Source organism: Pithys albifrons, chromosome 2 (genome assembly GCF_047495875.1).
Source record: "Pithys albifrons albifrons isolate INPA30051 chromosome 2, PitAlb_v1, whole genome shotgun sequence".
NCBI classification, from domain to species: domain Eukaryota; kingdom Metazoa; phylum Chordata; class Aves; order Passeriformes; family Thamnophilidae; genus Pithys; species Pithys albifrons.
The window spans coordinates 101,653,034-101,666,451 of NC_092459.1; the positions used below are offsets into that span (position 1 = coordinate 101,653,034).

Sequence of the window (13,418 nt, forward strand, 5' to 3'; positions counted from 1 at the left end):
GCTTGTTTGGGATCTAACACCTCACCTTTGCAGGGCTGAGGGAGGCCAAAGGTGTTTTCTGGCATACCTTCAGGTTAAGGAGTGTAAATAAGTATACAGAAGGTCATTTGAAAATTCAGTCCTTGTACTCCTGTGTAAATCTATGTTTAGGTTCTATCAGCAGCATTTTCTGCTTTGGAGAAGAGCCTTGTAAGAGAAACTCTGGGTGTTGCCCAGGCTTTCTTTAAGCAACAAATTCTTTCTTGATAATATATCCAGGTCTGAACTTTTTTAAAGACTGGAAATAATTGGACCTAGTATTTCGGCTTACTCTGTCACTGAAGACCGCAGTGTTGTTAGTTTCTGTCTAAATTGATGTATATTGCAGATTCTAGATATCTGAGCCAGCTTCTTTCTTACAGTAAGCTTCAGTGAAGGACCTGTTGATGGATCTGGCTTGCTGTATCGACACTGAGAAGTGCTTAAACAAAATAATACAGTGTGTTGCTTTAGACCATGAAGGTTTAAATTAAGATGTTAAACTGAAGTATTTTTTATTGCTTAAGGATCATCATGGCTTTTATGACCAATGTTGTGGTAAAAATAGGCTGTGGTGTTGAAGGCTGTGCAGAGATGACAGCTATGTGTACAGAAACTGATGCATTTGTCCTTGAAGTTGTCAGCTTACTGGTCTGATTCATCTCCCTCTAGAGTGCTTGGAGGTTATGCAGAGGATAACAGGAGCAATCTTTTATGTGCTGTAATTTGCTTTTTTCACAAATTGCAGAATTGTTGTGGTTGGAAGGAACCTCTGAAACTGAGTAGTCCAACATCCCTGTTCAATGTAGGGTGAGCTAGAGCAGGTTACCCAGAGCCACATTCAATCATATTTTAAATGCCTGGAGGTGGAGTCTCCATAAGAATTCTGGGCAACCTGTTCCAGTATTCAGTCACTCTTAGAGTAAACAGGTTTTCTCTCGTGCTTAAGTGGAATTTCTTGTTTTTCAATTGAAGCAAATGTGCCTGCTGTCTTTTTTTTGGATATTGCTGTCTGATTCTGCCTTCCTTCCATGCTTCCATAACATATAAACATTGACAAGATCCTTCCTGAGCCTTCTCTTCTCCAGGGTAAGCAATCGCAATTTTCTTGGCCTCCTCCTGTATGTCAGATACTCTGGTCCTTTAATCATATCTGTGACTGTTTACTGGACTCACTTCAGTAAGTCATTTCTGTCTTATGCTGGAAAGTCCAGCACTGGACCCAGGGCTCCAGATGTCTCTTCAGTGCTGAAGAGAGCAGAAGAATTGCCCCTTCGATCTGCAGTTCCCAATGGAGCTCAGGAAGCTATTGGCTTTCCTGGTCACTGAGAACAATTTGCTGGCTTATATTCAACATTTTGTATACCAGGATTCACAAGTGGTCTTCTGCAAAGCCACTTTCCGACCTGTGCTGTGGCATGAAGTTGTTCCCTCCCCAGAGACAGCACTTTGCATTTCCTTTTCTTGAACTTCATGAGATTTCTGTTGGCCCAAATTTCCAGCCTGTCAAGGCCCCTCTCAGTGGCAGCCCAACTGTCTTGTGTATTAATTGTTTTTCTCAGTCTTGCTGGAAGTAGGTGGTGCAGCCTACTCCATTTTTCAGGTCATTAATGAAGACAGAATTATAGGCCTAGAGGTGTACCCCTGGTGACTGACCTCCAGCTGAACTTTGTACCATGGATGATAATCCGCTAAGCCTGGCAGTTCATCCAGTTTTCTCTGGACAGTTCCCCTCACTGTCCACTTAGAGTCTGTATTTCTATCAGTTTGTCGTCAGTTAAGCATTATTTAGTATGAAGAAGTTCCACACATGGTGTTACCCCATCTATCCCTAAAGATGACTGACTTTTACCTTGCTAAAATGCTTTCTAAAATTAGTTTCTTAACATGTAGGCCACTGATAGAAATTTAATAAAGCTACCACTAATTAACATCTAATATATATTGGTTATGCTGAAGTAGATTTTATTGTTGCTGCCAGGCAGTCTACAGTACAGGATCTGCAAATGAGTATGGATCTATGAAATACATCATGTTGTACAGACAGGTCTGGAAATTCTATTCCGCCGCAGAGTGATGGCAGAACCAGTTCTTATCCGAATTTGCCACAGGGGCCTCTGCTGACCCAGTAACTATTTTTAGTATTCCTGAAAAATCCACCAGTTAATGTCATCTTTAGCTCATTTTTTTTCATGTCTTTGAAGAAAAAGGCTGATACTTGGTATTTCTTTTAACATGAATCTTTGAATCTCAGGCAACCTATTCTAGGAATTTGTACCATGATGTATGAATATATTTGTAATGAATCTGGGCTTGAGTGAGTCTGCCTTTTCCAGTCTTGCATTGCGGGGATATAAAATACCTGCTTGGCAACAGCTCTGGGAGTTAATAAAGTTTCTGTAGTAAACCATGAGAGGACTGAGAATCTCAAACTAAAGTTATTGCACCAGTAACTCAGAAAAGCAATTCCTAAAACTCTTGGCACATTTATCCAGAGGGTTAGTGGTAGCACAGAAATGGAAATCATTGTTGAGAGCCACTGCGTACTTGGAATTAAAATCCATCAGTCTTCTGAAGCTGAGGAAAACAATTTTCATGGCATAGAGATGCTTTTGTATTTCGTAATCAAAATTAATCGAGAGTGGGTTTTGACTCTATTTGTAGGGAAATTTGTATCCTCTACTCCTTATAATATACCTAACTTGAGATGACATCAAGACAAATAACATGCACAGAACCTAGGCATTTAAAATACTCTCAATGCTTTATTCTATTTAATTTCAGCAAAAACTGGTTTATCTCTTGGGGGACTGGAACAGAAAAAGAGCAAGAACACCAACATCCTCTTCTTAAGCAGGAGCCTCGAGCACGGAAGTTTGAATATGAGATGTAGAAATGAAAATAACTGTTAAAAAAAAAAGGAAATCTAGCAGTCTGTTTTCACTCTTTTTGCTGGAAAAGGAGGAACAAAGACATGTAGTAAATCATTAAAAAGCAGCGTTTTCTGAGTTGCAAGTTGAACTGCATTAGCTGTCAGGAGAGTCCTTATGCAGCCCTTGCTCGGGACTTTAGGTCCTCAAAAAGTTGGCAACTTCCTTGCCTCCTGAGAATTTTGTCCAGTTCATTGGACATTCATAATGGCACTGTTGTGTCCCTGACAAGATAAACAGTGTGTCTGCCTCTGGAAAAAAGGAAAGTCTCCTACCTTGTCACACTGTAGGGTCTGCATTGGGACTGATCCATGCTTGTAGCAGGCACAAGTGATGGTTGGCAGGTGCAAACATCATACACACATTGTTACATTTCCTTTCAGAAGTGTGTCTTAACTTCGTAACATCCAAGTTTTGGCATGCTTCTTCAGAAAGAGATTCTTGTTATGGATGCCAGATAAGCTGTGTAGTTTCTTTTGCTCAGGTGACCAGCTCCAGCGGGTTCCCTTCACCAAGAAAACATGTTCTTGCTCACAGCCCATGGAGAAGCATAAACACATAAACTGAGGGGTGATGGGTGTTCTTGATGAGGAAATATTCTTGTAAGAGCAATAAAAAAGTGGGGGTTTGTGTGAGAGCAATGAAAAATTTCTGATAACTAGGAATAGCTACAGTCTTCATCCAAAATGCTTAATATTGGTGCTTAAAAACAACTTGAAACACAGTAAGTTTTTGTTCTAATATTTTAAAAGCTGCAGCTGAAGCTGTAAAGAGCAATTCCTAATGGGCTTTGTTAGACCGCTGTTGCCTTGTTTGACTCCAGCTGACCACTTACAGTATGCTACAAAGAGATCTTTTCTCCTTGATGCTGTATTTTTTTGTAAAAAAAAGAGAAATATGAAAAGGTGGATTAGTAGTGTCTGAATGACTTTACAGAATCTGTCTCTGTTCGTGTTTATGATAGCAATCAGGCACTGAATAAACTGGAGTGAAACAGGTGATGGGATCCATATTGCTGCTGAAGTAACACATGCCTCTTGGGAAGCAACCCAAATAGCATCAAGGGGTTTTACTGGCAGCCTTGTGCCTAAGGAAGAAAGGGTATATGGGCCAGGCCATGTTATCTTAAAAGTATTTAATTCCTAAAAGTTTTACTTGTAGATTAGAATTCCAGTATGCCAGGAAAAGACAGATACTTGGATTTTTACTGTCTACCTTTGGACATGTCCTGTTGGATACAGAAATGGAATTAGAGGGTGGTGTGAGGGTCTAGAAATAGTTTTTATGCTGTCTGGCTGACAAGTTATTTCAGGCAGAGCAGCAGACATGGCTGATCAGAGGGGAGAAGGCAGACATTAAAGATAGCCAAGCCTTGATGTCTTCTGACATCTCAGAGAATAAATTAACTTCATACAGGCTTTTTGTTCTCATTTACTCTTGGCACCAAGCAGACTAAGTTGGAACACTCTTGGAGTGTGGATGCTAGCCTCCAGAGCTGCTAATCCAGTTTCTTGATTTACTTGCTGGGACTTTTTGTTGTTTGAGAGGGAGGGAAGAAGGGAGAGGGAGGGTGGAAGTGGGAGGAGGAGAAATGGCATGTTTTAGTTGTAGTGCTTCATGCAGGTGTAGACCTCCCAGCCAACCGTGTTGGAAGCAAAGCATGTTACCTCAACCTGTGCTGCAGTGCTGGGAATTACACCTATTGTACAACCCTGGAGACTGGCTTATTGCCTGAGTGACTAAGAGACTCTGCCAGTGACAATCAGGAGTGATATTTAGAGGGGGTGTGCATGTGTGCTACAGATTTCACAGCTTGCTTTGCACAGAAAGTTAGGCTTCTTTCAACAGCAGGCAGGGAGCCGTGAGAAATTCAGGAACACAGAGGTGTGACAGAACAGTGATAAGCTACTGTTTAGCTGGGTTTCCACAACTTAGCTGGGTGGAAATTTGCTTGCTTTTTCAAAATCCATGGGAGGGAAAGGCCCTGACCATGGGCCACTGTGAGGGAAGTGAGGAATGGGGCAGGAGGCACAGTATGACTATCCATTTGTGGAGCTGCTCCGCTGGGGAGTTTGGTTCTTGTAAAGTAGCCTTTCTTACAGCTCTTCTCCTTTCTTCTTTTCTCTCTGTATGATGAGACCAGATGGGTGTTACTTCAAAGGAGAGTTGGACACCTAGAGAAACCTTTTCGGATCTCACTGGAGTATATTGCTAATGCGAACAAGAGTGTAGCAGCTGTGGATTCCTTTGCAATGAAGAACTGCAGTTCAGGTAACATTGTATTTTATTGCTTTCAGCTCATAATATTTTGATGTCTTTTTGGAGAGGAGCATGTTTTCTGGCTTCTACAGAAACTTGATAAAATGAAAGGTTCTTGTCAAATAAATCATTTAAATAAAAAAAAGGTCTCTTCAAGGGAATATTCTCTTTTTTTCCTTCAAAAGTTAAAAAGTTTGGTGGAATTTTTTTATTTGGGAAGAATTTCTACAAAAATTTAATTTTGGGAGAAACAAAGCAGCATTCATCCCGGCTTGCCAGATGCCTATCCTGACAACTTCGCTTTTCTGCAGCAGAAAGTAGAACAGATGAGGGATACCCAGACAGACATCTTGTGAGTCATCTTTTTTATGCTCATGGTTATGAATTTCAGGGTTGCTTTTTAAACAACTGTGGAAAACCTGATTCTAATAAAGTGTGCCTTTCTTTGGCAATATTCCAAATCAGTTATTGCTGAGTAACCCCTAATAGCTCAATGTAATGTGTGGAATTTTAATAATGGGCAACCTTAATGGGGGTTACTTTTTTAAATACAAGCTCTGTTATCAATCTAAGTATGTAAATTTAGTGCTCCACGCAAGAAGCAGCTGCGTATTAGTTCTACCGGTTTTATGGATCCTGTGAATCATACTGAAATCTTTAGGTGGCATGTCAGTGAAGAATATTACTACTTATAGCTCTTAACACATTACTTTTTGACCATTTTATTTATTTGGAGTACTGCTGACTTGAGCTGCATGTCCTTCGTTTCAGCTTGCCTAGGACAGGGAAATGTGCTAGAAAACATACATTATTTTGGTCATTTATGTTGCTCTCTACAAAGGCCAGTTGTATTAAGGGATTTATTGCACTGTTTGTGCATAAAGGTGCTCTCTAGGTTGCAGAAAGGAACGGCCTGACATTGGGCTGAAAGCACAAGGTGTGTTCAGACAGAATGCACCGGCTCTGCTGCTGCTGTAAAGACAGAATTCATTCCCATCTACAGTGCTTTGGGAATTCATTGCAACAGACTATGGGCACACGAGCCCTGCTTTTGGGAGCACTTGAAGGCGAGCTGTAAATGATGCCTGTGAGCTCATACCCACACCAAGCACTGCTCTGCAGATGACAGATGTCAGGTGCTGAGGCCATTAAGACACATTGTGAGAAAAAGAAGGAACAAATTTCCCATTTTGTCTGCAGATTTGTAGCAAAAGGCTACTCCTCTGCTCTGTTTACAGGACATCGTGAATGAATAATACCACCAGAGAATAAAACCACTTGTTCTTTTTTCTCAGTTGGTTTGGACAGCTAAGCCTTTTGCACGCAGCTGAAGATGTGGTACTGTGTTCTTTTATGAGAAAAAAAGGTGGTGATGAGCAGCCAAGGGTGGAACCCTAGGCTTGGAGAAAATGGGGAAAGTAATAAGAAAAGATTAATCTAAATCTAATTTTTCTGCAGCTGTTAGAAGCCTTTGGGCAGCTTAGCTGCTTGGATACCTTGATGTCACTGAAGCACATAAAACATGTGTGAATTTGGGAAAGAAACATTTAAGAAACAGTAACATGCCTTCAGCCTAATTTTTCTAAGCCTTTTGAAGACCATAATAAATTAAGGTGTACAGACAATCTTAGGAAATTAGACTGTTATTTTCCATAGGTGTATGTGGGTTAGATACAGAATTATAGACTCACAAAATATGCTGAGTTGGAAGGGACCCACAAGGATCATCGAGTCCAATTCCTGGCCCTGCACAGAACACCCCAAGAATCACACCACATACCTGAGAGTGTTGTCCAAATGCTTCTTGAACTCTGGCAGCCTTGGTGCTGTGACCACTTCCCTGGGGAGCCTGTTGAGTGCCCAAACACCCTCTGGGTGAAGAACAACAAGGACTTGAAGAAGGTAGAATTTTGAAGTTGGAATTTGCTTTTGCACATTGGTAATTATATTTTTCGAGTTCTTTAATCATAAAAATAATTTTGCATAGAAAACATTATTACATTTGAAATGAAAAAATAAGTCTATATGGACTTGAATGGGGAATTAAAATGAAAAACTTAAATTGATTCAGATGCTGATCAAATTCTGAATGTTTAAAAATTCTAAATTTAAAAATTCTTGATTCATACCACATCTAATTAAAAATAGTTGAGTTGAAACATAAGTCTGTCATTGCAGTGTCTTAATTGTGTCCCACACTTCCCTTTCTTCAATCAACATTGCAGCAGATTAAAAAATCAGAGTGTCTTGTCACTTGAATATCTTCACATTTCCCAATTTCCATAAGAAAAGGAAAGCTCTTACAGTTTTTCTCAGCCATAGAATTAGAATCCAATCAGAAAGCCCCCAGAGTCAATAGAAGGGCTGCTTGTACTTCTCTATGTTTTGGCTCAGGACAACTAAGAGGTAGCATCGCCCATCATCTTACAGCCAATTGACTTTCAATTACTGACTTAAATGTGAAGCAAATCGTGTTTGTCAGTGTGTAAAACCTAAGCTATTGATTGCCTAATTTTCTTTCTTACAACTTCCTATTTAAATAAGTACAGTAGCGAAAGGAAAAAAATTACAAATTGCAGAGAAGTAATATATTAATTTAATAACATCAGTTAAGAATTTGTTCCTTCTACATGTAAAGTAATTGGTCCAGTGGCATTTTATAGTTGATGGTAATTCCTAGTAATAAAAATAGAGTTCATTTCCTAAGTAATGTATTGACTTATTTATGATATTTAATGGGTTTCTTACTGATTTTTTATTGCAGTTGTAAATTAATTAATTTGCTAACTTATTTTCAGAAGTCTTAATTAAAGTACTTAGTAGTAAGCACAAGTAAATGACAAGACAATGTTTTACTTGGCAGTGTTCGATTTACCAATTCTAAGTAAATTTTTACGTAAGGGGCGTGGAGATCAAATGCTTCTGAAATGTGTTACAGGTTTAATGATGCTCTGAGGCTGTTAAAAGCAGTTATTTCAGACACTCAGCCTGTCCAAGAGGAAGCACTTAGCTTTCAAGTTTTCAAGCTCAGTAAGCAGCATAAAAACCATTTATTTTGGAGAGGGGAGAGACTCTGTGTTGTTGATTAAGTTAATGCTTCTGTCCACTCAGCAATAGCTTTTTTCAGTAGATACTGAAAGTATATAGAAATACACTCATTACCTTGAGAGCTGTAGGCAGTTAGTTCTGTAATGATCTTATGTTGTAATAATGAAAACTTCTGAAAATTGAAGTTAAGGTTATACTGAAGGCAAAATCCTTGATGTAAAGCAGAGGACCTCTCAAGAAAGGAAAAATTTTGAAGACCAGATGATTTTACTGAAAGAAGAGATAGCAAGGAAAGAGTAAGAATATGGACTTGCAACATGTATGAAGAAATATGACTGACTGCCAGACAGAATTTTTCATGATTCCATTTGATAAATACTCTATCAACAGATTTATGAATCAACTGTAGGAGATCGTAAGGGCTTTCTCTAAACAGGATTGCTTATATATCTGAATCATTACTAAAATGATGGGTTTGTGTATTCAGACTAAACCTGAATATGTATCATTTCAGTTTTCCCACGTATGCTCACTTTTTGCAGTTTGTCTTATAAATTAACGTCATGACAGGATGTTGTGCTTAACTGAACTTAATGAAATACCAGTGAGCCCCTTTTCAAAATGAGTTCTTGATGCTTCCTACTGGAAAATTGCCTAGAAAAGTTAACCTCTTCCAAACAGAAAATTGAGATTATATCTGTGTGTGATAGAATCACAGAACAGCCTGGGTTGGAAGGAACCTCAAGAGAGAATCTGGTCCAACTTTTAGTGTGAAAGGAAGTCTAGGAGATATTAATTAGAACCCTGACCAACCTGACCTACTGCATCTTGAAAATGTCCAGTGATGGTTGTTCTGAGAACCAATTCTTCTCACAGTAAAAAAATTAAACATGTTTCAAACTGAAGTCCTCAGTGACACAGCTAATTTAGATGTTAATAATTCATTCATAAAAACAACTTTGTATAATATTTAAGTAATTTTTACTTGAATAAAATTGCAACATATTTACAGAAATGTATTAAATAACTAGATTAATTGTGACAATAATATGTTATTAATTATTTGGTTAGTTGCAATTATGGAATGGAGGAAAGAAGATAGGCACCTTCAGTGGAATCAGCCATGTCATCCTAGATGGTCTGGAGAATCCACCCCTGTCAAATTCAGGGGAACAGGTGAACAGAACAATGAGCACAGTCAATATCGTGCCATTGTTATAAAACTGAAAAATAAAGAGGATTACAAAAAGAAAAGTAGTCATAATTTCAAAAGTAATTATGTCTACTTGAGGTTTAGGATGAACATTTACCATAATACTTACTTGGCCTATCCAGGTAATTATTGTGTAAAGGAAACTGGAGAATTTCCTTTGGCATTGATGCCATCGTTAAACAGCTTACTGAGACAGAGAAAAAAATCCAAGTTAATTGAAATCAATGGGAACTATTCAATATGTTTGAATTAGGTTTCTTCATTTAAAAAAATAAAATTAGGCAGAGTGGCTGGATTTTTCCATGGAGCACCCTATGCTATTTATACAGTTCAGCCGAGCTGGTTTTCCTGAGGGTCTAATTTCACTCGGTAGGCAATTGGGAAAGCCTTACTATTTTAAGCATATTTGCTTCGAAATGCTTTGGCAACCACCTTCCTCCCCATTCACCTCTGCTCCTCCATGAAGTATGACTGATTATTCTGACTTCAGACTGTGTGCCAAAAACTGTCTCTAACCTGCTAGTGTCTTAATCCTGTAGGGATCTTGCCTTGGAGAAAAAACTGCTTTACAGATGAGTGTGGTAGCTGCAGTGAAGTTAAATCATTTTAAAGTCATTCCAAAGTGGAAGTTATTTCACTTGTGGTTTGTGCCAATTTAAGTAAAATAAATTTAATGAACTTGTTATGGGGCTTATCTTTGTTTTCATCTTCACCTTTTTTTTAAATTAAGTTATAGTAATGCTTGGAATAAAAAAAATTAAGCTAATTTAGTTTTAATATTGCTTCTAGAAAAGGCACAATAACTCAATTAGTGGTAGAGTAGCTTCTTGCAGTAATGAATTAGTGATTATGTATTTCTGTTGCTGATTGTGAACACCTACTTCTTGCAGAGCCAGATTTAGACAGTGAGGGCTATGTTAAATAATTTAACCTACTTAAAATATTAATGTGCTCACCAAAGGGGCAGCAGGGAGGAAACAAACCTGAATATCTAAAGCATTTGGTTTTCACAGGTCTGGTGTGCCAGTTTGTTGGTGAATGGGACCTGATGTTCTTTTGTTTGATTTAGTAATCAACTGACCGTATATTTGGGTTTTGAAGATATGGAGGAGGCAGTTCTAAAGAAATGTTTTGGATGCTGTAATAATGCACTTAAAACTGATCTTTAAATAGTTCCTTCCATAGAGAAGGTGGAAAGGCTGGAATCTGCTAGAGCAGCTCTAAATATGTGTGTTTCTTAGAAAATGCTACAGTCTTACCTGAGTAAGCAGGTTCATCTACTGTAATTTATAAAAGGTTAGGTGACTTGGATTAGGAAACAGAACTGAGAAATCTCAGCCTTTGAAATTTGAAGCTTTAAAAATGCAAAGGGAAGGACCCATTCATAAGAGGTACTAGAAACTGTTTTAGACACTGCAAATATTGCCACTTGTGGGTCTTAAGTACTTTTTAACACCTTGAAGAATTGGCCAATACATTATCTTTTTAGTACTGTATATGATTTTTATCCTGACCTTCTCCCTTAATTAAGGGTTATTTCAACAGGGGAGCCATTGATTCAGTGAAAGAAAATGAACTCTGTAATCTGCTTTCCCCAAATTGAACTTATTTTTATTACTATTAATTGCTGCCACTTAGTTCTTGTGATGTTTTAACTGCTTGGATTTATTAAAATAATCATAAGATTCACTATTATCACTTGAGAAATGAGAAGGACAATGATGATTTACAGATGACCCAATGATTTTAAACCACTATTACTCCAAATTCAAAGATTTGTGCAATATGACTCCACTGTGTAAGTAGATGACAGTCTCACTGTCCCTTTTCTTGACATTATAAACCCCTACATTTTCAAAAGACTGCTGGCCTGTAACAGAGGGCATGCAGATCCTTGATTTTTGCAAAAACAAAGTCAGGATAGTTTTGCTCTGAGTTTTGTTTTCCAACCATGAAGTTCCTTATTAGCAGTGGGAAAGTTCTTTGGTATAAATAGGAATGATGTTTGAAGTTGTTAAGACCTGGCTGTGGAACTCAGCTCATGTTTGTGAAGTATTACTGTGGTCCTTATGAAGAAGTTAGAGACAGTGGGGAAGCATAAAAAGTCAGAACAGAAGAGGAAGATGATCAAGCAAAAAGGATAAAGTCAGGCTATTTGAGCAAAACAATAGAATCATAAAATCACAGAACTGATTTGGGTTGGAAGGAACTTTAAAGATCATCCACATCCAACCCCCCTACCATGGGCAGGGATATTTTCCACTAGACCAGGTTGCTCAGAGCTCCATCCAACCTGACCTTGAACAATTCCACAGATGGGGCATTCACAACTTCTCCAGGCAACTGTGCCAGTGCCTCAGCACCCTCAAAGTAAAGAATTTTTTCCTAATATATGATTTGAACCTGTTCTCTTTTAATCTGAAGCCATTCCCCCTTGTCCTGTCACTACATGCACTTGTGAATAGTTTCTGTCCATCTTTTTTGTAGGCTTCCTTCAAGTAACAGAGGGAGGGAGAGATGAGGAAAGGAGAAATGGTCATAAATCTGTAATGCTGAAATAAGTGACAGGGTATCAGGCAGGACTAATTGGTCTAGATAGTGGGAATGATTAAAAAGTTTGACCAGTTAGAAAGTGATTGGAATAAACATTTACAATCCAATTAATTAACAAGAGCAATCAGACTTAATCAGATAGCCACTCAATCAACTGGACTGGATTAACTAGATGGATAATCTGTTGAACCGGCAAAGAAACCAAATGGAGAAAATTCAGTGAATTGTCAAGATTGAATGAAATGCACATGGATTAATCAATTAACATTTAAAATTATCAAAAGCAAAGATAAATATGTAGGATGTTGAGGCGGAAACTAGTCCTTTTTTGTGGCACATCTCACCAGAGCCTGAGGGACATTGATGAGCAAAACAGGTTTTGGAAGATGAGGAACAAGAATAAGGAGACGATGGAACGATGAGGAAAGAAAATATTCTGTGTCTGCCTGAAAATGAAATAATGTCAAAAGCAAGAACCTGCCTGCCTAAATGTCATGCATTCTAACACTGGATTCTGGGGTACCACTGCTCTGTAGCGGTGCAATTGTAAAATTGTGTTGTAACATTGATAAAAAGGTACAATTCCTCCTTTTTCTTCAACACTTGGAAGAGTTTTTCAGGTTTTGCCTCAGGATACTTCTATACCTCAGGGCTTATCTTCTGAAGTGCTCAAGTTCAGCTTGCTTTCCTTGTCTCAGGTCTTGTTGCAAATCCAGCTCAGTTGTGCTGTAAGACCCTGTTCAGCTTCTCTCTCTTCTTGTCCAAAACTTTGCTCTTTCTGCCTCAGGGAGCCCAGCTTGCTTTGTCGTGCTATACTGCTTCTGCGAGGTCTACTGCAGCCACCTTTCTTAACAAACCAACTGTTACATCAAACCACAGACATTAACAATTCTGCACTGTATCCAGTATTGGGAGAGGGCACATTGTCGATGTGTAGATACTCTTCAACTGAACAACTGAAAGCCTCACCCTTATAAATCCAAATTCAAATCCATAATGCAGAAACAGAAATGACAACTGACTAAACCTAAAGCATTGATTTTTCCCTAAAAAAATTAAGAATCTCTATATGGGGAATGAAGTTTTCTGAAAAGTAGTGCATGTCCTTCCAACAAATTAAAGTCCTTTATGTTGTGTTTGGAAACTCACAACCAGTGGCTGCACATCAGAATCTCAGTCAGGATCATTAAACCTGCGTGTTGCAATAGTTTTACTTTGAAGGTGTGAAAAATGTAGGGAAAGAGAAGAACTTTCAAAAGCTGCCAAGTGACTTAGGAACACAAATTAATGGGAACCACGGTCCTTAGTCCCCTAGGAGTTTTCAAAAACGCCATCATTACTGCGTTGCACTGAGGCATGCCTTCCACTGTGAGGATGAGAAAGGACGGACTGTGCAC

The 13,418-nt window shown here is 38.6% G+C and overlaps 1 protein-coding gene across 1 annotated transcript in view; it reads left to right on the plus strand.

Annotated features, from left to right (window-relative positions):
* The window catches only part of ALK (ALK receptor tyrosine kinase), a 312,192-nt gene that overhangs the window by 206,602 nt on the left and 92,172 nt on the right, over window positions 1-13,418 (plus strand). The window contains exon 5 of the mRNA XM_071548064.1: window positions 5,092-5,219. Coding sequence (XP_071404165.1) covers window positions 5,092-5,219 — 128 coding nt within the window. The remainder of the gene's footprint in view (window positions 1-5,091; window positions 5,220-13,418) is intronic.